This window comes from Malus sylvestris, chromosome 9 (assembly GCF_916048215.2).
Source record: "Malus sylvestris chromosome 9, drMalSylv7.2, whole genome shotgun sequence".
Taxonomy (NCBI): Eukaryota; Viridiplantae; Streptophyta; class Magnoliopsida; order Rosales; family Rosaceae; genus Malus; species Malus sylvestris.
The window spans coordinates 12,637,964-12,658,336 of NC_062268.1; the positions used below are offsets into that span (position 1 = coordinate 12,637,964).

Consider the following 20,373-nt stretch of genomic DNA (forward strand, 5'->3'; position numbering starts at 1 on the left):
TTCTGAGATCGGCCCTCGTGGTCTCTGAGCAGCCCAGCTTTTGAGAAAGCAAACACCTCTTCGATTTCTGAGATCGGCCCTCGTGGTCTCTGAGCAGTCCAGCTTTTGAGAAAGCAAACGCCTCTTCGATTTCTGAGATCGGCCCTCGTGGTCTCTGAGCAATCCAGCTTTTGAGAAAGCAAACGCCTCTTCGATTTCTGAGATCGGCCCTCGTGGTCTCTGAGCAGCCCAGCTTTTGAGAAAGCAAACGCCTCTTCGATTTCTGAGATCGGCCCTCGTGGTCTCTGAGCAGCCCAGCTTTTGAGAAAGCAAACGCCTCTTCGATTTCTGAAGCTCCGTCGAGTGCAGATTTTTATAGAGGCTGGCATTAAGTTCCACAGCACACTTGAATCTCTACCAGTAGAAGCTCATTTCTTGCACTTCTAAGATCTTGATTTGTCTGACCTCTTCCTTCTTCAACACATTTGAAAATGTCTGGACCCTCCGACCGTCGTTTTGACTTGAACCTTGGAGAAGAGACAGCCACGCCTTCTCCAGACAACATATGGCGCCCATCCTTCATATCCCCTACCGGTCCTCTTACCGTTGGGGATTCTGTGATGAAGAATGATATGACCGCTGCAGTGGTGGCCAGGAACCTTCTCACTCCCAAAGATAACAGACTACTTTCCAAACGGTCTGATGAGTTGGCTGTTAAGGACTCTTTGGCTCTTAGTGTTCAGTGTGCAGGTTCTGTGTCTAATATGGCCCAACGCCTATTTGCTAGAACCCGCCAAGTTGAATCATTGGCTGCTGAAGTGATGAGTCTCAAACAGGAGATTAGAGGGCTCAAGCATGAGAATAAGCAGTTGCACCGGCTCGCCCATGACTATGCTACAAACATGAAGAGGAAGCTTGACCAGATGAAGGAATCTGATGGTAAGGTTTTACTTGATCATCAGCGGTTTGTGGGTTTGTTCCAAAGGCATTTATTGCCTTCGTCCTCTAGGGTTGTACCTGGTAATGAAGCTTCAAATGATGAACCTCCAATGCCTCCTCCTTCTGGGGTTTTGTCAAGTACTGAGGCTCCGGATAACCACTCTCCGGTGCTTTCTCTTTCTGGGGCTCTACCGACTGCTGAGACTTCCCCTAAGCAACCTTTGTGAAGGCTCCCTTTTGTTTGTTTATTTTGACTCATGTATATGTACATATTTGTGGCTTATCGAAAATATTAATAAATAAGCTTTGCTTCATTTCAACATATTGTGTTAAATACACCAAAGCCTTCTTCATAAAGTTCTTTGAATTTTTGCTTTTGTTGAAACCTGTATTGTTGAAGCTTTGTGAGTGAAGCATGTAGTTTGAGGTAGTGTTCCCTTAATTTCCCGAGTGAGGAAAACTTCTCGGTTGGAGACTTGAAAAATCCAAGTCACTGAGTAGTCACGAACTTTTGAGTACCAAGGCGTAGTAGCATATGGTGGGAGTCCCCCAAGTCTCTAGTCGAGGGAGTTGACGAATGAGGTGTCTTGCTAATAGTCCATGTCGTAAGTACCAAAACTTCATTCTTTTGTTTTCTAAGTGGTAGCCCCGGACTTTTTCTTCATAGATTTTGTTTATGAAGGTTGCTAGGCCCGAATAAGTGGAATTGCAGAAGGTGTAACCGTTGGTGCATTAACATCATAATGGAAGCATCACAATGATGGAAGCATCACAATGATGAAAGCATCATAATGATGAAAACACCATAATGATGAAACATCATAATGATGTTTCTTTGGTGGAATTGTTTTTCATTTCCCCTAACAACCGGAATTGTTTTTCAACATAACACCATCATCTGTAGGTCGAATCACAAAGTTGTCTTCATGAAAGTTGTTCGTTAATTCCTTAACTACAACATATCCAAATTGGAGAGCCATCGGAGCAGTACAACTCCAGAAATCCAGGTATGATGAGTGACTGTTTATCATTTGTCTGTCAACCCGTCAGATTTGTTGTGAGCTTTGAAACTCTATTTTCTCTTGCTCAGATCAGCATGCTTTCTTCATTGAAGTTTTTCCTCAGCTTGTGAACTACAACATATCCAAATTTGAGATCCCTCGGAGCTGTATAACTCAAGAAACTCAGGTATGATGAATGACTGGTTATTATTTTTCTGTCAACCCGTCAGATTTGTTGTGAGCTTCGAAACTCCATTTTCTCTTGTTCAGATCGGTATGCTTTCTTCATTGAAGTTGTTCCTCAGCTTGTGAACTACAACATATCCAAATTTGAGATCCCTCGGAGCTGTATAACTCAAGAAACTCAGGTATGATGAATGACTGGTTATTATTTTTCTGTCAACCCGTCAGATTTGTTGTGAGCTTCGAAACTCCATTTTCTCTTGTTCAGATCGGTATGCTTTCTTCATTGAAGTTGTTCCTCAGCTTGTGAACTACAACATATCCAAATTTGAGATCCCTCGGAGCTGTGTAACTCAAGAAATTCAGGTATGATGAATGACTGGTTATTATTTGTCTGTCAACCCGTCAGATTTGTTGTGAGCTTCGAAACTCCATTTTCTCTTGTTCAGATCGGTATGCTTTCTTCATTGAAGTTGTTCCTCATCGACTCTTTCATAACATATCAAAAATTCAGGATGAACTAACGGTTAAATATTTCCAGATCTTCGAAACATCACAACAGCTTCGAAATCTGCAAGAAGCCGACTATCATGTTTGGAGCTTCAACACTTTAATTTCCGTCGCTCAAACAGAAATGGTTCCTTCTTGAAAGTTGTTCATATGCTCAAGAACTATAGGGTGTCCAAAATTCAGCTCCATTGGAGAAGAGCAGAGGTTGCAGAAATTTGATAGATGAAAGGAGGCGGAAGAGGGAGAGAGAGAAAAAGTCTCTTGGGTTGGATTTCTATTTTGGGGCAGATTCCAATTTTTGTAGCACCTTCATTATTGATGAATTGCTTGTACTTTTGTCCATTATGAAATTTGGGACTTTGGCTTGTTGTTGGATCTATTATAATATGTTTGGGAACATATATAAGTGAATAAATAAGAAGGAAAATTTTGGGCCCTTGTGGGTGTAAAACAAAAAATGTTTATGTTTACCCAAGTGTTTTTGTACAAGTTCAAGGGCATCTTGGGTTTTGTGAACAAAATTTGTTTATTTGGAGCAAGGTTTTGTGTTGAAGCTTTGTAGGTGAAGCTTTGGTGTTGAAGCTTTGTGGGTGAAGCTTTGGAGGTGAAGCTTTTCGGGTGAAGCTTGTTGGGTGAAGCTTTTTAGGTGAAGCTTTGTGGGTGAAGCTTTTTAGGTGAAGCTTTTCGGGTGAAGCTTTTTGGGTGAAGCTTTTTAGGTGAAGCTTTTCGGGTGAAGCTTTTTGGGTGAAGCTTTTTAGGTGAAGCTTTGATGGTGAAGCTTTTTGGGTGAAGCTTTTTAGGTGAAGCTTTTTGGGTGAAGCTTTTTAGGTGAAGCTTTTCGGGTGAAGCTTTTTGGGTGAAGCTTTTTAGGTGAAGCTTTTTGGGTGAAGCTTTTTAGGTGAAGCTTTGATGGTGAAGCTTTTTGGGTGAAGCTTTTTAGGTGAAGCTTTGATGGTGAAGCTTTTTGGGTGAAGCTTTTTAGGTGAAGCTTTGTGGGTGAAGCTTTGGAGGTGAAGCTTTTCGGGTGAAGCTTTTTGGATGAAGCTGTTTTTTTTTTTTTTTTTTTTTTTTTTTTTTTTTTTTTTTTTGGCGCTTGACACGGTCTTCATTTGCTTGTTTTGTAGTGACTGTGGAAGACAGATTGCTTTCTGATTGAGAAGGGTTCCGGCATCGCTTGCTATGAATGTAAAAGAGTGAGGGCTGAGTTGGCTAAATTACCTCTTTATTGAATTCATTGCCAAATGGCCTTCATTACATAGGATGCCGAACGGCTATAGCTCAACACTTGTACATCGTGAGTCTATTTGTAGTAGTACTTCAAGTGATCAGCGTTCCATGGATGGCCAAGGGTCTTGCCATCGGAGCTTCTAAGTGTGTAAGAGCCAGGGCGACTGATGCCAATGACTTCATACGGTCCATCCCAGTTTGGACTAAGTGTGCCTTCACTCGGGACTCTGTCGCAGAGTAATCTTTTCTTTAAGACCCAGTCTCCTATTTTGAAAGAACGAGGCTTGACCCTAGAGTCATAATAGTTGGAGATGCGCTGCTTGTAGGCGACATTCCTCAAGTGAGCTTGGTTTCTGTGTTCCTCGACTAAATCCAAGTTGAGGGTGAGTTGTTTGTCATTTTCACTTTGAATGTAGTTCTGGACTCGGAATGTTGCTTGCTCGAGCTCAACAGGGACAACCGCCTCTGTGCCAAAGGCAAGTGAGAATGGAGTTTCTCCTGTTGAAGTCCGATATGAAGTGCGATATGACCAAAGAACTTGGGGTACAAATTCTGGCCAACAGCCTTTAGCTTTGTCCAAGCTGGTTTTCAAAGTGCGCTTGATTATTTTGTTGATGGCCTCAACTTGTCCATTAGACTGGGGATGAGCTGGAGAGGCAAAGCATAAGTTGATGTTGAACTTAGAGCAGAACAACCTGAACTTCTTGTTGTCAAACTGTCGCCCATTGTCAGTGACTATCGCATTGGGAATGCCGAATCTACAAAGGATGTTCTTCCACACGAAGTCTTCTATCTTTGCCTCAGTAATGGTTGCCAAGGGTTCTACTTCGGCCCACTTTGTGAAGTAGTCCACTGCAACGACTGCGTAACAGACTTTGCCCTTCCCTGCCGGCATTGGGCCGATCAAATCAAGTCCCCACTGGGCGAAGGGCCAAGGGCTAATCATAGGAGTAAGAGGCTCTGGAGGGGAATGAGGAATAGCCGCATATCGTTGACATTTGTCACATGAGCGGGATACTTTGATGGCATCCTGGTGGAGTGTTGGCCAGTAATATCCTTGGCGAAAAGTCTTGTGTGCTAGGGACCGAGATCCAGCATGATCTCCACAGACTCCCTCATGTATTTCCCGAAGGACGATTTCCGCCTCGGCAGGCGTAAGACACCTTAAGTATGGCAGGCTAAAACCTCGCTATTGTGGCGATACCCTTGACGCGGGTTTGACCCACTGCATTGACTGCCTGGGGGCGAGCGCTATTGTGGCGATACCCTTGGTTATCGGGATAGTGTCCCTTACTCTTTTTACTGAAATGAGAGTGGTGAGGATGGAAATCCTTCCTCTTGCCTTGAAATTGATATGTCTGTTGATTCGGTGAAGCATTATGCAAGGCATGGGGAGGTGCCACTGCTGTTTGGAAAGTCGAGGTCTTCTCATTTAGGTGAGTCTGGCTTCCACCTCCCACTTGTTGATAAAGGATGGTTGTAGGGGGTTTCTCCTGATATGTCTTTGCCTCGGCGGAGGCATGGTTATAAGCCTGCGCCATCACCTCAGAGTAAGTCTTCCAAGTATTGGCATTGATCATGTATTTAAAGAAACAATCACGTAGGCCTGCCGTGAAGGCTTTGAGGGCAGTCTTGTCGTCTGCCTCGGCACACCGGGAGTATTCATGGCTGAAGCGGCCAACATACATACGTAATGACTCGTCTGGCTTCTGGCGGATAGTGTACAAGTCATCTGCAGAGTGCAAGCGATCGGTTTGGAAAATGTGTTGGGAAACAAATAGTTTCCTCAATTCCTCAAATGAGTCTACCGTCTTAGGTGTAAGACGACAATACCAATTTAGAGCTCCACTAGAGAGGGTGGAGGGGAAGAGAAGACATCGCTCTTCGTCGGTGTGCATCCGGTATGCCATGGTGGATTCAAAGAGGTTAAGGTGCTCAATCGGGTCCTCTTTTCCAGTATAAAGTTGCAAGCCAAGCTTCTGTTTTGTCTTTGCTTGAAGGGGGGTGTTGAGGATCCTCCTTGTAAGAGGGCCAGGCCTGGGTTGGTTCCAGTCAGGTATTTCAGCCTGACGTTCAGCCTTCAACTTGTTTACTTCCTCAAGAAGTTGTAGGACAAGGGGGTCCTGAGTGGAGTTATGTGTCACTGGAGCTTTCTTTCGTAAATCTCCATCTCCTCTTGGAATTAGGAAGGTTTGATCAAGGGCATGTGATTTTTCCCTGGACTCGCTGTACTGGCTTCCAGGGTATGTCTGTCGGAACACCTCTGAGTCCCCTGTACCCTCATGTCTCTCTAGGACTTGTTGCCCATTCCCCAAATTGGTGGCCGGCTTGGGCCGTGGCAGGGGACCGAGTCTCTCAGAAATCCTTGGGTCATTAATCTTTGAGCTTATATGGATGGAATTCTCTCGACGTTGCTTCAGGAAATCCCGACAATCGCGAAAGACGGCTTTCGATCCTTCTGCCCCTTCAGCAAAGAGGTGTCTCCCTCCACTTCTCATGGTTCGGGTCGAAGCAACTGGGTTAAGAGAAGCCTCATGTTGATTATCAAGTCGAGGGGTAATCTGTTCCCTATCAGGGATATCTATGTCGAATGCATGTGACCCTCCATGTTGGAGGGCACCCAGTTGATGGTTGACTTCCACGGGGGCAACAAGCTCGCGTGTCTGAGCTTGCCTAGCTTCGTGGAGTGTCTCGAAGAGCTTCTCATATTGCTCCTGGAGGACCTCATTCCTCATTGCTATCTTGTTGTTCTGAGCTTCCAACTCATCGACTTTAGCTTGAAGAAGAACTCGTTTTCCTTCCTTCTTTCGTTGTTTCGCACTATGTGCAAGGGGGGTGTCATTCTGTGTGCTGTGGCTTCCTTCGCTTCCCATGCTGGAGAGGGATGCCTGATCAAAAGAAAGTGTACGAATGATAGAAACCAGCTTGACACAGCTGAAGAGAGTAGGAATAAGTGTCGTTTCCCACAGACGGCGCCAAATGTTGATGCACAAAATCAGCGAGGACTTTGGTACAACAGAAAGTGTCAGGTTTTGTGACCTTCGCTTGGTTGCTTGGTTGCTTCAGTCACTAGTGAGGATAAGTACGTAAATGAATAGAGACAGAGAAGCAAACACAGGATGTACGTGGTTCACCCAGATTGGCTACGTCCACGGAGTAGAGGAGTTCTTATTAGTAGTGAAGGGCTTACACAAGTACAAAGGATCAAGCTCTCAATTTAGTGAGTTCTTGTGAATGATTTAACACAAAATGGCATTAGGCCATATTGTGGGGGGATGACCCCTATTTATAGAAAAACTTGTAGCTTTGTCACATTGACATGTGTCATGTTATGATTGGTTCTTGATGTTGACACGTGCTGCGCTCTGATTGGCTTCTAATCTTGACACGTGTCGAGTAGTGATTGGCCTCCTGGTCGGAGGGGAACTCTTCTGGGTCCTTGACAGTATAGCGTTGGCCGGTGCTCGGTAGTTTCGGGATTGGTCAAGTATGGTACAAACAAAAGTAATATAAAAAGAAACTGTACATGTGCAGTGGTTACAGGGACCAATCCTACGTGATTAGCCAAATAGTGCCTCAAGTTGCTCTTTTGGGGAGCTCATGACTATGCCTTGACCCCTTTGTTTGCCCCTTTGTTGTCTAAAGTCCTGCTCTGGCTCTTTTCTTGGGGTCTGATCAAATAATTAAAAGTTGTAAATTAAAGCCTAATTAATTTATGTGAACAAAGTAAATCAAGTAGAGGGCAAAGAACAAAAATTAAGAATTGTAACTTACATTGAAGGCAGATTCAATAATGTCATCGCTGAAATGTTGAAGTATGACTTGGGATTTCCAAAACCAGCAGGGCAGAATTCCTGCATAAATTAAAGCAATGATATAAATTACCAACCCCAAATATTAAAACTAAAACAAAATTCAAGTTTTTTTTCTGAAATTTTAATTGGATTTGTAGGTACTTAATTGCTCAAACAAATAAAAATATAAATTACCAAAACTAATATTGATGAAATGAAGTGATGATCTTGGTTACCTCAAATCGTCCAGAACTGTTAACAGAACGGATGAGCTTTGCAATGTGAAGAGGTTCATCATTGTTATTGTTAATTAAGTAAATAGAAGCCCGGCAGGAACTCTAATCACATCTCTATGTTCCATGTTGAAGGAGTCCTTTCTATCTTTCATCAGAAGCGTACAGGTAAATTGTCCTGAAATAGCAAAGCAACAAAAAAAATGAAGATATTAGAGTTTATGATAATATAAATTCATATAAGAAAAATGAGTGTTAACGAAGAAATTAAACCCTAATCTCAAAAGGGTCTCCTCCACAACTCAAAATCTCCACATTAAAATTTAAAATTTCAGTGCTTTCAAACAACCAACAAAAAAAGAAACCACCAAGAAACAACATTGATCCTTGCAACACAATTTTTTATATCTTCCAAGTATAATCTTTCATACAATATATATAAGCACATAATTTAACATTGCAACACAATCTTGCATGTCTTGTAGGGTAATTTTGATTTCATCAGTTGCTTTTGGGTACCCTTAAGACAAAAGTTAGTATACCTTGACGTACTTAGTAGCTCAAAGGCAAAGTGTATGCAAAGAGCAATAAACCAACATCCGCAGCATACCAAAAGCTGCCCAACAGAAAATAAAACAAATTCTGATTAAAAAAAACACTCTGTTAACATCAGCATAGATAACAAATACGATAAAAGCTCTAAAAAATTTCAATCAAAAGTTTCAGACTTTAACTCAGAGATTCTCTGGGCAAAAAATATGTCCATCATTGCATTCTCATACAAAAGAATTCTTTAAATACTGATTTCATGCAATCCAATAGCTAAATGTTAAAATCAGAAAAATTTCTTTAACCCAGATTTTTAAAATTAAAATTATAAAAATTTGAACAAAAAAAAAAAAGAGAACCCAAAACAAATATGTCGGAGAACTCACCAGGAAACCCGAGCTTTCATGGGTTTGAAATTTCTTCAAATCAGAACGGCAACCAAGTTTTGCTGGGTATAAAATTTCTTCGAATCAAAACGGGATTCAGCTTGGATTTTCCCAAGAATTCATCAAATCAAACAACAACAAAAATAAGTGCAGCAAACATAGTGCAGAATTTGTCAAAAGCAACAGATCCAGCATTCATGCAAAGCAAATACGATCATGAATTGAAAAAAAAGGTGAGAGAGAAAGAGAGAGAGAGAGAGAGAGAGAAAGGAACCTTGAGTTTTCTGGCGGATTGTGAAGTCTGAAGAGAACCCAGATCTAACAATTGTGAAGTCTGAGAGAACCCATAATTTGAATACCGAAATCTTGCGATTTTTGGCAGATTTTTCCATCACTGATTTCAATAACCCCAAATCATTTTTTTTTTAAAGTAAATAGATTTAAATTCGAAATTGGGCATAATAATTGAAAAACAGAACCAAAATTTCAAATTACTTGCCTTAAGTTGAGAGCATTTTACAAAATGACCTCTATGGAGACCCAACCTTCGAGCAGTTGCGGCCTGATGGTGGCGGTGCGAGAGAGAGAGTTTGAGAAGCTGCAATCTAATCTTTTGGATTTAGATGAGAGAGAGCAGAATAATGCAAAAGAGTCGAGAATAGGTACCTTCAAAGATGATGGACGCGTGGGCAGCGAGGGTAAAATCCTCTAAACAGAAACACTGCCGATGATCAACACGTGGAAAGCATGTACTGAAAAGGCAGAGCAAAACCCAAAAAAAAAAAAGACCAGAGACGGAGGAATGAGAGATGGGCATCCAGCAAGGACAAAACGGACTTCGTACTGTAGCAAAGTGTGAACAGTACCGGAACCAAAGCAGAAACCAAGGGCAATTCCGCCCTTTCACTGTTGGTGAACAGTGCTCCTACTCACATGATGAACAGTAGAGAGGAACTGGGCTTTAGTAGATATAAATTTCGTTGTTTGCTTAGTAACCAATGCAAGGTTTTTCAAGATATAGTCTCGGAGTTGCATGCGCGTGTCCATAGATATTATGAATGTGTAATCTTATGTAGAGCAATAGGCTAGAGCCCTTACATCTTCTGTAATCGAAAGCATTGGAACAAGAAGAAATGAGTGGCTTGATAGTATAGGTGTAGAGTGTTCAATTTCAATAATTGTTGACAAAGTGCTTGTACTTCTTTATTTGTTTCTTTTTATTGTCAAACTTGTGTTGAAATTTTGCATTGAAACGCACATGCGTGATTTGAACTGTTCTTGTTAACAAGTTTTCGTTGCTTCATGGTTGAATCACTTCTTCAAATTTACCGAGATCAATATGTTGATCAGGCAAAAGAGGATTTAGAGGCGTTTCTTGGCGAAGTGGCGGTAGATTTTGTATCCTGGTATCCTGACTATCAAACTCTCTTGATTAGCTGCAATTTTCTTCTTTACATGCTAACTCGGTTTGAATAGCGGATGCTAACCCCAGCGCACCGCCTATGTAAGTTATAAATCTTATAATCGACTATGCTGGTCAATCTTCTGAATACACTAGCTTATTTCATGTTTTGAAGATCATAGAAACTCCTTTAGGAAATATAGAATTTTCACAGTAGCATAGAATGAAGGTGCACCTGTGTTGGTTTGTAAGGAGTGGTTTGACAGTTTCACTTCTGCAATTACCTCGTAGATTAAATTACAGATTATCAGATTGGTGATTTTTTATATGGGAATGTAAACTTTCGTTCAACAAATTGAAAGAAACTGTAATTTCAAGTGCTCGTAGTACTTCAGGAAGTTGTTCTCATCATCAATCGATTTATGTTTTGTGTGATCCCACTTGAAATTCTTTTTGTTGAAGTGCTGATGAAAATCAGTTGGCACAAACTTTTCTTTTCACGAATCAAAGAACATCAATACGAATGAGAATGAAGAAGTTAATAGGCAATCCAAGATTAGTAATTTAAATCAATACATCTTAATTAGTATGAGTACATCTGTACAAAGAAATTACTAATAGAAATCTATAACTGTAAAATGTAGTTCCCTAGCATTACCCTATGAACTCACACTGCTGTAAGCGTAACACGAAACTGATTGGTCACTACGTTTTTCAGCCTACCGATAAAGCGAGTATGTTTGGTGCTGCAATGCTTGCTAACCTGGGGCTGAAAAAGTGAACTCAACATCTTCTCCAAGCTTTGTGTAGTGTACTTCACATACTTTCTAGCACTTGTATCTTGTTGCACCAAAATTCCATACTCCTGCATGTAACTGCTATAAACAGGTACAACTGCCTGCACCAAAAGTTGGCATACCTTCTGCCTCAAGCAATCGTCTGAAATGACCCAATTCGAGTGTTTCTTGTACCCTTCGTCGAAAGCCTGGTTGAATGCCTTGAGCCTTTTCTTATCGTCGTTGCCCTGGTGATAATCCGTTGCTCCCCCAACAGGAGGCGAAATCCAACACTTTTGGGTTAGAAGAATCAGAAGCTTTCCCCAACTCTCTCTCAAGTAGAGAGTTGCATAGTAGTCCTTGTATTGCTCATGTGCTCCTAACCACGAATTTCCCATCAAGTCCCCAAGCTTTGTGCCCTTCAATTGGCTGAAATGGCAGTGATTGTTCATCATGAAAAGGTAGGAGAGGGAGAAGTCTTCGTAGGTCTTTGACCACGCATCCAAATTTAGCCCGATTTCCTCCATCGTGCTAAAAATTTGCTTCGAAAGAAGATCATCATCATCATCATCATGTATATCGGTTTTCCAGCTTTGATGGATCTGCAAGACCTGGATCAAGATTGCCCTGTAATTATCTCCTAGCAGTTGATTGCAGTAACTAGTTATAAAGGTTACTAGCCCAGGAATGCTACCATCCGAAGGAGGAGAAAACCACCTTTGCAACTCCACTTGATTAGGAAGTTCCCAGAAAATCTCACAAGCACCATTGACAACTCTCTTGATTAAATCCCTTGTGAGGTTTTGGATTTCAGCGCAGGCCTCCCCGCCAAAAAGCCGGTTAAAATTCAACCTTAGATTTTCCAGAACCGTGAATATATCTAAGAGCTTTAACAGCTTTAAGGGGCCCTTCTTGATCTTGGTGACACTCCTGCCAAATTGGAGGAAAGAAACAAGTCGAAACTCTCTAGTGAATCTTGCAATGCAGCGCTTCCAAGCGTCCAATCCTGTCTTCTCAAAGACATTGTTGCAGAGTTTGTACTCGAGCTCAAGAAAATGCTTCACAACCAACTCCAAATGCTCGCTCCATTGGTCAGAGTCGATGCTTTGCAAATCATCAAACTCTGAGACTTCTATCTCAAGGTAGTCGAGATCAAGAGCCTGCAAGCTTCTTCTAGCATTCAAACTCCGCGCTTCAGCGTACAACAATATGCACTTTTCAAGCCGATCAGCAGCATTCAGTCTCTCAACTATGGCTTGAAGCTTTTGAACTACCGGCACGAGTAATGGAGATGAAGCAATGCAGGTTGCAGCATTTTTCTCCATTAATAAACTTTCAAATTCCGTTTCCAGCTTGTTGAATGCAGCATTGAGAACCCCTCCATCAAGGCGAGCGTAACCCTTGATTGCACGCAACACCCATAGTATTCTCACAGCTTTCTTCAAATTCAAGAAGCTTTGATCATTTGCAAATGTGTCGCCTTCCAGAAACTCAACAATGTCCTGCAGCCACTGAATGGCCAGCCCACAATTGCCAGCAAGAAACCTCAACGCTTCTTCGAGCCTTTTCATGACCGAAAGATAAGCGGGGAGATCAGAACATGATTTGAAAGAGAGCGAATTCTCAAGCTCCCGAACAACATCATACACTTTGAGAACAGCAGATGCAGTACCGATGGCACCATTTATTTGGTCCCTCATTGCAAAATATCCACACTTTTGCGTCGCAGCCGGCCTAATTGCAGCTTCCAAAGATGACAATCTCTGCTTCATGCCATCCAACCTTGATGAAGCTTCATCGATTTCCGAAGAAAGAGCCGTAGATTGCTCCATACTAGCCTTCAACAATTTCTGGGCAGCTTTGAGATTCTCAAAACTTTCAACATCAGCCATTTTCCAAAGAAAAAGCACTTTCCAATCTCAGAATCCCAACCAATCTGACTCAACCAAAATTTGGGTTACATTTTTTATAGTGCACCAAAAGATTGCAGAAGAGTGCAGTAAAAAAATAGAGTCATGGTTTCTTCCACACCACTCAAAAAATAAAAATAAAAAATTCACTTTACACCAAACAGTACCAAATGAAAACAAAGAGAATTACCGGATTCAAACCAACCTTCAACCTGCAAGATAAACACCCCATAAGAACCCTCAACTACCATGCCATCAATTTCCTTTGTTTAACAAAAAAAATTAAAAAACATATAACATCATAAACACACAAAAATTAAGACTGCCTACTGAATCCTGTTGAACTTAAAAGTTGTTTGCCCATAAATTAACCTTCCAAGAAGTCTCTTAAATTTTGTTGGAACATCCAGTAATATAATAAGGATGGTTAAGGCGGTCAAGTTGGTTAAAGCAGTCTGCTCCAGTCCACACTCCGCACCCAAAGTTCGAATTCCCCCGTAATTTAGATTAATTAGTGTAATTACCCAGCCGTTTGTTAAAAACAATAAGGGCAGATTCATGGAAAGTTTATTTATTTAGTTATTATTATTTTGTTTATGTGTACCTTGGAGTAAATCGCTTCTTTTGCGTAACGAGAATGCTGGTTTCTTGCTTTTAAGGTACCATAACAGACTGATTTGCTTGCTTTTAAGACATGATAAGTTGTTAACTTTAGAGATTGTGTGTGTGTGCACACTTTACCTTCATTCCACAAAGGGAAACTAAAAAGGTTGTTAACTTTTCCGGAAGGGGGGTGAATGTCGATTGATGCAAAAAAGTAAAGCAAAGCGACCCAGTAAACTTGAAGGCGAAATATGCAACGCAACGGGCAGAAAATACTGGCACAAATACTGTGGACTGATAGCAACAGCTAGTACGAAGTTAAAACACGAAACATTACATTTGACAATGGAAATGTGTAAGGTTGACATCACTACAACTTTACTTTGGATATGTCGTGGATAGCAACATGTCCTATCTATCCACTTGCTGCGAAAAAACCAAAGGAACAAAGCTAAATGTAACATCCAAGGCAAGGGCATAAGAAACCAAACTATAACAAACTTGATCCTCGGGAAAAACATGACTGTAAGCGCAAGATGAAAAGATATAGGCTTATGGCTGCAAGCAGACTCGTACTCACAAGGTTGAGGAAGAAAAAACAGCTGCAAAATTAGGGTTAATGTCCGATCAAGGGCCGCCTTTCTGTTTCAAGGTGATTTTGTCCCCCAGACTGAGGGCAATGCCTTGAGTCTTGCTTCTAATTCTGATGTATCCACTTAGCTTACCATCTGCTTGTTTCTCAACGCTCACATTAACCAAAGCATCCTCCCCGAAGACACTCTTTGCATACAGATTAGCAGCGAGGACTCCACACTCTCCTTCCAGTGCCGATCTAATGCCAGTAAGGGATGATCAGGAATTAATGAACCATCAATGATCCACCAAGAATGCGTAGGAAATCAAAAGGTATTCTTCCTACTCTTAAGATGCATGTGTAGGACACTTGTAACAACGACCAACATCGCACTAAAATAGACAACTACGCCAACTACTTGAATGATTGTTGTATAATTATATATGCACATATTAATGTTCCGCATGCCTGCATATGTCCATAGCTATGTATGATTCTGTGCATCTATTTAAGTAATAATTTCACATGTAACAGAGTAAACAACAAACAGAGTTAATAGTCTAAATCTTACAGTGGAGTCAGGCACTTCATGTTAGTCGCTTTTACAACGTGGTTCAGAAATTCCTTCTCGTCTTGAATAACAGTATTTACGGCAACCTGGGGAAACATGAATGTGTTAATGCATAGTAGAATCCAAATGCATCTATCAAGGAACAAAACCAAATAAGGACACATATGATGCACATTGCCTTTTGATGTGAGAATGAAAAATAAATCCATGAGAACTATATAATCATAAAATGAGCAACACATTTATGAAAAAGATGATTCATGAGCTAGCAACCAATGACAATTCAGAAACAACATCTAAATTATCCCCCTTATGAGATAGGAAACATAAGCCAAATTTGATGTCCACCAGGGATTATATAACATGAAAGAAATTGATAAATTTGCATAATTTAAGGTACAACAACCACAAAACATAAAATTGAATATATATATATATATATATACACACACACATATACATAGGGGGTGCTATCCACACACCCCTTGATAATTTCTGTCCGTTGATCTTCTTCAATTCATCCGATCCGACGGCCGAAAATTAAAAAGGTGTGTGAGAAGTAAAATGGGATGTGTGGATATCACACCCCGTATATATATCTACTAGAACTAGAAAAGTGATTTATGAGGCTTGACAACTTTCCTATAGAGAGTTTAACTCGGATCAATGCATGTAACTTAGCAAAATGAAAGAGTTGCCCACGATGCATCATATCTTTGCGGGTTGGAGACAATCCTACTACCATTAAAAAATAGGGAACTTTAACGAAAAGCTCCTGATACTGTTCACTTTAACGAAAAACCATATTTTTACACTAAAAAGTCAATCCTGGTACTATTCACTTTACCCTTTATTTTGTCCTTCATCGTTAAAACTCAAAGTTTTCAATTTCTTTTCATTAGTTTTCCTTAAAAAATAAGGACAACTACAACAGTGCTAGCACATGGCAGTAATCATCACCAACATTTACCACCCATTGACAAACGATACAACAACCACCGCAAATATTATATACTTCACTAGTTCACAGTTACTACCATTGCATCATCATAATCAATATTCATAACCAGATGCATCAAACAATTAAATGTTAATAAAGCGGTTCATCATACGAACGCATGCCTTGTCTCAACATCAATATCCGTCCACATAAAATATCAAATGATTGTTTAAAGAAGTGATATCCCTTAGAGTCATTGTGAAGCCATTTCTTCAAGATGCACCAAATGATCATATCAATGAAGCACAGAAAATAATGCAAAAATGTATCAAAACCAGTGTACCTTATTCTCCCACTCAAACTCAGCCCACATTGCCCTAAATGCTACATCAGTGCATGATGCAGGAGATATGTAATCCATTATATCGATATGGATGTCATTGAGGACAATAACCGTTCTATCAAGCACATTTGAAGAACTCTCGTACACAATGTTACCAAATATAACTCCCGTTTCAGTTGAAGAGACCTTAATGTTTGCCTTTATCTGTTTGCTTGATTCCGGAGCTAGTGTATAGTTTTGCGGACGTTCAACAAGTTTGAGATCACCCATTGTGGCCAACTCCAAGCACAAATTCTGAAGGGTTTCCTTTGTTCGATTGATGACAGTAACATCAAGAACAATGTCATAATGATTAACTGTAACATAGGCTTCAGCATAAACAGGATCGCTGAAACCTGTGAGCTGAAGAATGCGGTTGAGCTTGTTTGCGTCATCATTATCCTTTGTGAACTCTCCAGTAGCACGTTTGAGATCATCTTGGACCTCATCTTCCAACTCAAGCTGGCTCATGCCCTGAAAAATATATGCATATAAGATAAACATTCAAAAGCATGTGATACAAACGATGGTTTTGGTGGTCGATCTGAACTACAGTTTATAGGTTGTTTGTACCACAACTTTATAAACTGCTAAATTACCATTAAATTGTTAAGAAAAATAATCTGCCTCAATATCTAAAGCAAGTCAGAACATGACCAAAAGTCTATCATAACAAACTGAAACGAAAGAAAAAAACCATAAAGACACAATATCAAACCCTTGATAGGATATTAACTTTACTGAATGGAAAAGACAAGAAGCATTAGTCTTCCTTACCCTTCTGCTCTTGAGATGGTAGAAATCAATAAGGTCATCAGGTTGTGCATTCAATATCTGGGCCTTAGCTTTACTTTCTTCTGTTTCCCGGAGCTGCTTATCTGCAAGCATTTTCACAAAGCTCTGTCTACATGACTCCAGCCATATCTTCCTTACTCCTTCACCTTTATGGCATAGTAATCGGATGCAAAGAACAATTCTATCTTGAGAATCGTTATCAATCGGATGTGGAAGGACTGAGGATTGTCCCAGTTGCAGCATAGATACCATGATCAACAATGCTTGTGTGGTTGCCTTGTTCACTTCAACCTTTGAAGGCTGAACCTCTTCCAATCTCAAAATAAGCTTCGTTAATGTGCAAGCCACAACTGACTCAAGGAAAAAATCACCTGAGAGAACCAATGACCTCAAGTTCCCCACAGAAGTCAGAGATCCTTGAACAAGGACAGGTGCAGACATCGCAGTTTCCAGAGCAGCAGACTGGGTGGCATAGGTCCCGTCTGCAAGGATCACAGGCCTCCTAGAAGACACAGTGCTCGAGCTTACCACCTGAGAGTTCTTTGAAGCATCTTGTGCCTCCTTTTCCTCAGAAGCAGTGTAGAATGGAAGCTCCCCAAGACACTGCTTAATGGTTGCAATCCCACTCTCAACCTCAGAAAGCGAGTGAGCATACTCGCCGATAATCCATAGAGCATGAGTACACACCCTGGAATTGCGGATCTGGTAGAAAGTATCCAGCAGCCTCATTATTATAGAAACACGCAGCTTGGGGTTGGTTTCAATGATCTCACGCACAAAAACAGCCACGTCCAGGGCTGAAGCCACATTCGAATCGCCCAAGAAATCCATCAAAGGGTGCACCACTGTGCTAGCCACCTCAGGAAACTTAACAGCACATGCGTATATTGCTTGCACCAACATCTGCCTATACTCCCCATTCTTCTCAAGTTCCCCACTCTGCGTCTTCACAACCTCCTTCTTCAACATCATCACAACCTCATCAACATTCGTGGGCGTAATCAAATCAAGCACGATGTCAAGAGTCTTCCTCCTAATATCTACATTTGGACTCGACAATGCCCTAAGCACATCCATAACCAACTCAATCACAATCTCCCTGTGCGATGCCTTAAGCTCACTAATCCTATCCAGCACAATCAACTTCACATTGTTATCACTCTGAGACAACAACAACTGACAGTACGTGTTGGCAGCTGCCCGAATTGCAGTGGGTGCCGAGGACAATGACACAAGGGTTCCGGCACACTCATAAACAACCGCACTCGACGGGGCATTAAGCAATGATATAATAACCTTAATGTACTTCCCCTTCTCACCTTTATTAACCCTACAGACCTTCTTAATCAATTCCAACACAACCATCTGTAACTGTTCCCCCCAATCAATAATCCTATCGATATGCTTAAACAAGTAATTCACAGCCCTATCCTGCGCACAATTAAACAGCATAAGGAAAGCATTTCGCTTACTCGAAGGGTCCTGCTCTGACGCCAAGAACCGATCTATGATCTCCGGCGCGCTGTCCAGCAACGTCTCCCCTTGCGGCAGGCGGTACACGGACATGATCGCCAGGACCGCATTCCGCCGCACGAACGGGTGGCGGTGCTCCAAATTGGCGAGAATCGAGGGGATCAGCGGCTCGATGATCTCGGACTCGTTCAAGCGGCAGAGAAACCGGAGCGTGACGCCGCGGATGTACTCGTTGGGGGACTGGAGGTTGTTGCGGAGGTTCTGGCAGATAAGGATCATCTCCGGCAGGACCTTCCCCTTGGAGTCGGTCTTGTCGATGATCTCGAGGTAGAGGAGGAGGAGCTTCTGGACGGTGTGGTCCTCGGAGGGGAGGACGTAGCGGATGATGGTGATGAATAGGTGGGGGATGGTGTCGCCGTTGAGGAGGAGCATGATGGCCTTCTTCAAGGCTTCGATCTTCAATTCGGTGTCGTTTCCTTCGAGGGCTTCCTTGATCTCATTGGCGAGGGCGGGGGTGCCCTTGTCGAAGTGGACCAGGAGAGTGCACGACTTCTCCATTGGGGATCCAAAATTGGGATTGGATCTCGGCGGATCCGAATCGGGGAAAGTCGGATCTGAATCGGAGAAATGTGGAGGAGGAGGAGATCTGGGCGTTTGTTTGGATGGTGAATGGTGGGGGATTTGGTGTTTTGATTTTGGTGTGTTGGTGGTGGCTTGGATTGAAGTGACAGACGACTGACGAGAGAGAGTGAGGTGAGGGAGAGTGTGAGAGGAACAGTTGGATTGGGCCGATGGAGGATGGGATTGGGTTGCGTTGGTTTAGGTTGAGTTGGATCATTTCAGTTGGGTTGAAAACCGTACCAAACCAATGGGTTGGATCATATCATTTTGGACTAAAAGAAAAGGTGTGAAGAAGTTTTGCGACACACGTTTTTTACACATGTTTTCACACATTTTGTAGAGCTTCTTCCGTAGTGTATTTTAAAGATTCAACTGTCTATCTTTTATGTCTTACTTTAAAGATTATATCTACTAAAAATCACCCAAGTTCGAAATTATATGACCGTTGAATTAAATTTAGTGTTTCTTTGTATAATCGTATTCGTCTATTTTCTTCACTACAAATGAATGTCTTCATGGTTTTAGATTTATCTAAGTTTTTGCAATGATGATCTATGAATGATGTATTAAAATATAAATGGTTCTGACTATTGAAATACTTTACGAAGTAGGCCCTACAAATTGGGTGTCAAAATATGTGTTAATAGCGTGTATCCCCAGATCTGAACCATTTGTTATATATACAATGACATTAAGGACGGGATTTGAGCTAAATCAAATGGATCAGCTCTAATTGAATATCTTTGTTGAAAAAACTATAATTGGATATCAAATTCGTCATTCAGGTAAATTGAACTTGATAAGCCCGCTTACAAATGAAACGAACATGATGAACTCACTTGTCGTTAGATTGTAGTAGTAGTGAAAATTATTTCTAGTTCTGGGAGTAGTGGAGTTGGTTAGTAAGACGAACTGGGACAAGTCCTCGACCCAAAGTTAGTTCAAAACCCAGCCAATTGTGCAACTCTTAGTAAGCTAGGTGCATATATTGGCGAGATAATGTATGCATTTTTCTTCATTTTCGTACATTGCACAACATTAAGTGAAAATTTTTATGTTCTGATCATTGATGCGATTAACGAGACCAGCTCTATTCCTTGGCATCTCAATACATTGGTGTTCAATATTCAGCCGACTGCTTGGAACTTTCAAAGTATTTCATTTTGCCATATTATCGAGAAGTAAATTTTGTGGTTGATGCGTTAGCTAAAATTGGTCATCTGTCTCATGATTTTCAGGTTTGGTGATGCACTCTTTCCTGTGAGGCTCGTGCTGCTTGGTTTTGGGATTTCTGTTTTAGTTCTTGCCAGGGGCCTTCTCTTTGTAATTTTTATTCGTATATAAAAAATATTTTATCTTTCACATTAATAATTTTGTTATATAAACTCATTGTCATCTCTAATTACACATCTGTCTTTTAGGGTAAGTTTTGTCCCAAAAGTTATGACAATTATTTTCCGTTTTTGTTACAAAAATTGTAGGACTTTGCACAAGTTATGGCGATTGTTCGTATCATATTTACTAA

The 20,373-nt window shown here is 41.2% G+C and overlaps 2 protein-coding genes and 3 long non-coding RNA genes across 14 annotated transcripts; 2 read left to right on the forward strand and 3 right to left on the reverse strand.

Annotated features, from left to right (window-relative positions):
- Nucleotides 1–1,019: 1,019 nt before the first annotated feature.
- On the forward strand, nucleotides 1,020–3,656 carry LOC126582156 (uncharacterized). 3 transcript variants are annotated; one of them, XR_007609294.1, is made up of 5 exons: nucleotides 1,020–2,106; nucleotides 2,190–2,287; nucleotides 2,371–2,468; nucleotides 2,644–3,440; nucleotides 3,553–3,656. It is a non-coding gene; the product is annotated as an uncharacterized LOC126582156 (long non-coding RNA). The 3 variants fall into 3 exon arrangements; XR_007609295.1 differs by lacking the exon at nucleotides 2,190–2,287 and having other exon boundaries at nucleotides 2,371–3,440; XR_007609296.1 differs by lacking the exons at nucleotides 2,190–2,287; nucleotides 2,371–2,468 and having other exon boundaries at nucleotides 2,469–3,440.
- A 3,690-nt stretch (nucleotides 3,657–7,346) lies between these two features.
- LOC126582155 (uncharacterized) lies at nucleotides 7,347–9,192 on the reverse strand. Of its 8 annotated transcripts, none has more exons than XR_007609290.1 (6): nucleotides 9,076–9,192; nucleotides 8,802–8,863; nucleotides 8,409–8,482; nucleotides 7,870–8,044; nucleotides 7,614–7,693; nucleotides 7,347–7,510 (listed from the first exon to the last, which is right to left on the reverse strand). It is a non-coding gene; the product is annotated as an uncharacterized LOC126582155 (long non-coding RNA). The 8 variants fall into 8 exon arrangements; XR_007609288.1 differs by having other exon boundaries at nucleotides 8,409–8,508; XR_007609291.1 differs by having other exon boundaries at nucleotides 8,409–8,508; nucleotides 8,802–8,878.
- Nucleotides 9,193–10,733: 1,541 nt separating this feature from the next.
- On the reverse strand, nucleotides 10,734–13,664 carry LOC126581988 (exocyst complex component EXO70A1-like). Its single transcript, XM_050245935.1, has one exon. The coding sequence runs from the start codon at nucleotides 12,869–12,871 to the stop codon at nucleotides 10,871–10,873; it is 2,001 nt and encodes a 666-aa protein (XP_050101892.1). The 5' UTR covers nucleotides 12,872–13,664; the 3' UTR covers nucleotides 10,734–10,870.
- Nucleotides 13,665–13,765: 101 nt separating this feature from the next.
- Nucleotides 13,766–18,992, reverse strand: LOC126581987 (coatomer subunit beta-1-like). The gene is made up of 4 exons (XM_050245934.1): nucleotides 16,737–18,992; nucleotides 15,921–16,433; nucleotides 14,638–14,723; nucleotides 13,766–14,324 (listed from the first exon to the last, which is right to left on the reverse strand). Exons 1-4 carry the CDS (start codon nucleotides 18,783–18,785, stop codon nucleotides 14,120–14,122), a joined length of 2,853 nt encoding a protein of 950 aa, XP_050101891.1. The 5' UTR covers nucleotides 18,786–18,992; the 3' UTR covers nucleotides 13,766–14,119.
- Nucleotides 14,263–20,268, forward strand: LOC126581990 (uncharacterized). Its single transcript, XR_007609229.1, has 2 exons — nucleotides 14,263–14,398; nucleotides 20,087–20,268. It is a non-coding gene; the product is annotated as an uncharacterized LOC126581990 (long non-coding RNA).
- The last annotated feature ends 105 nt before the right edge of the window (nucleotides 20,269–20,373 follow it).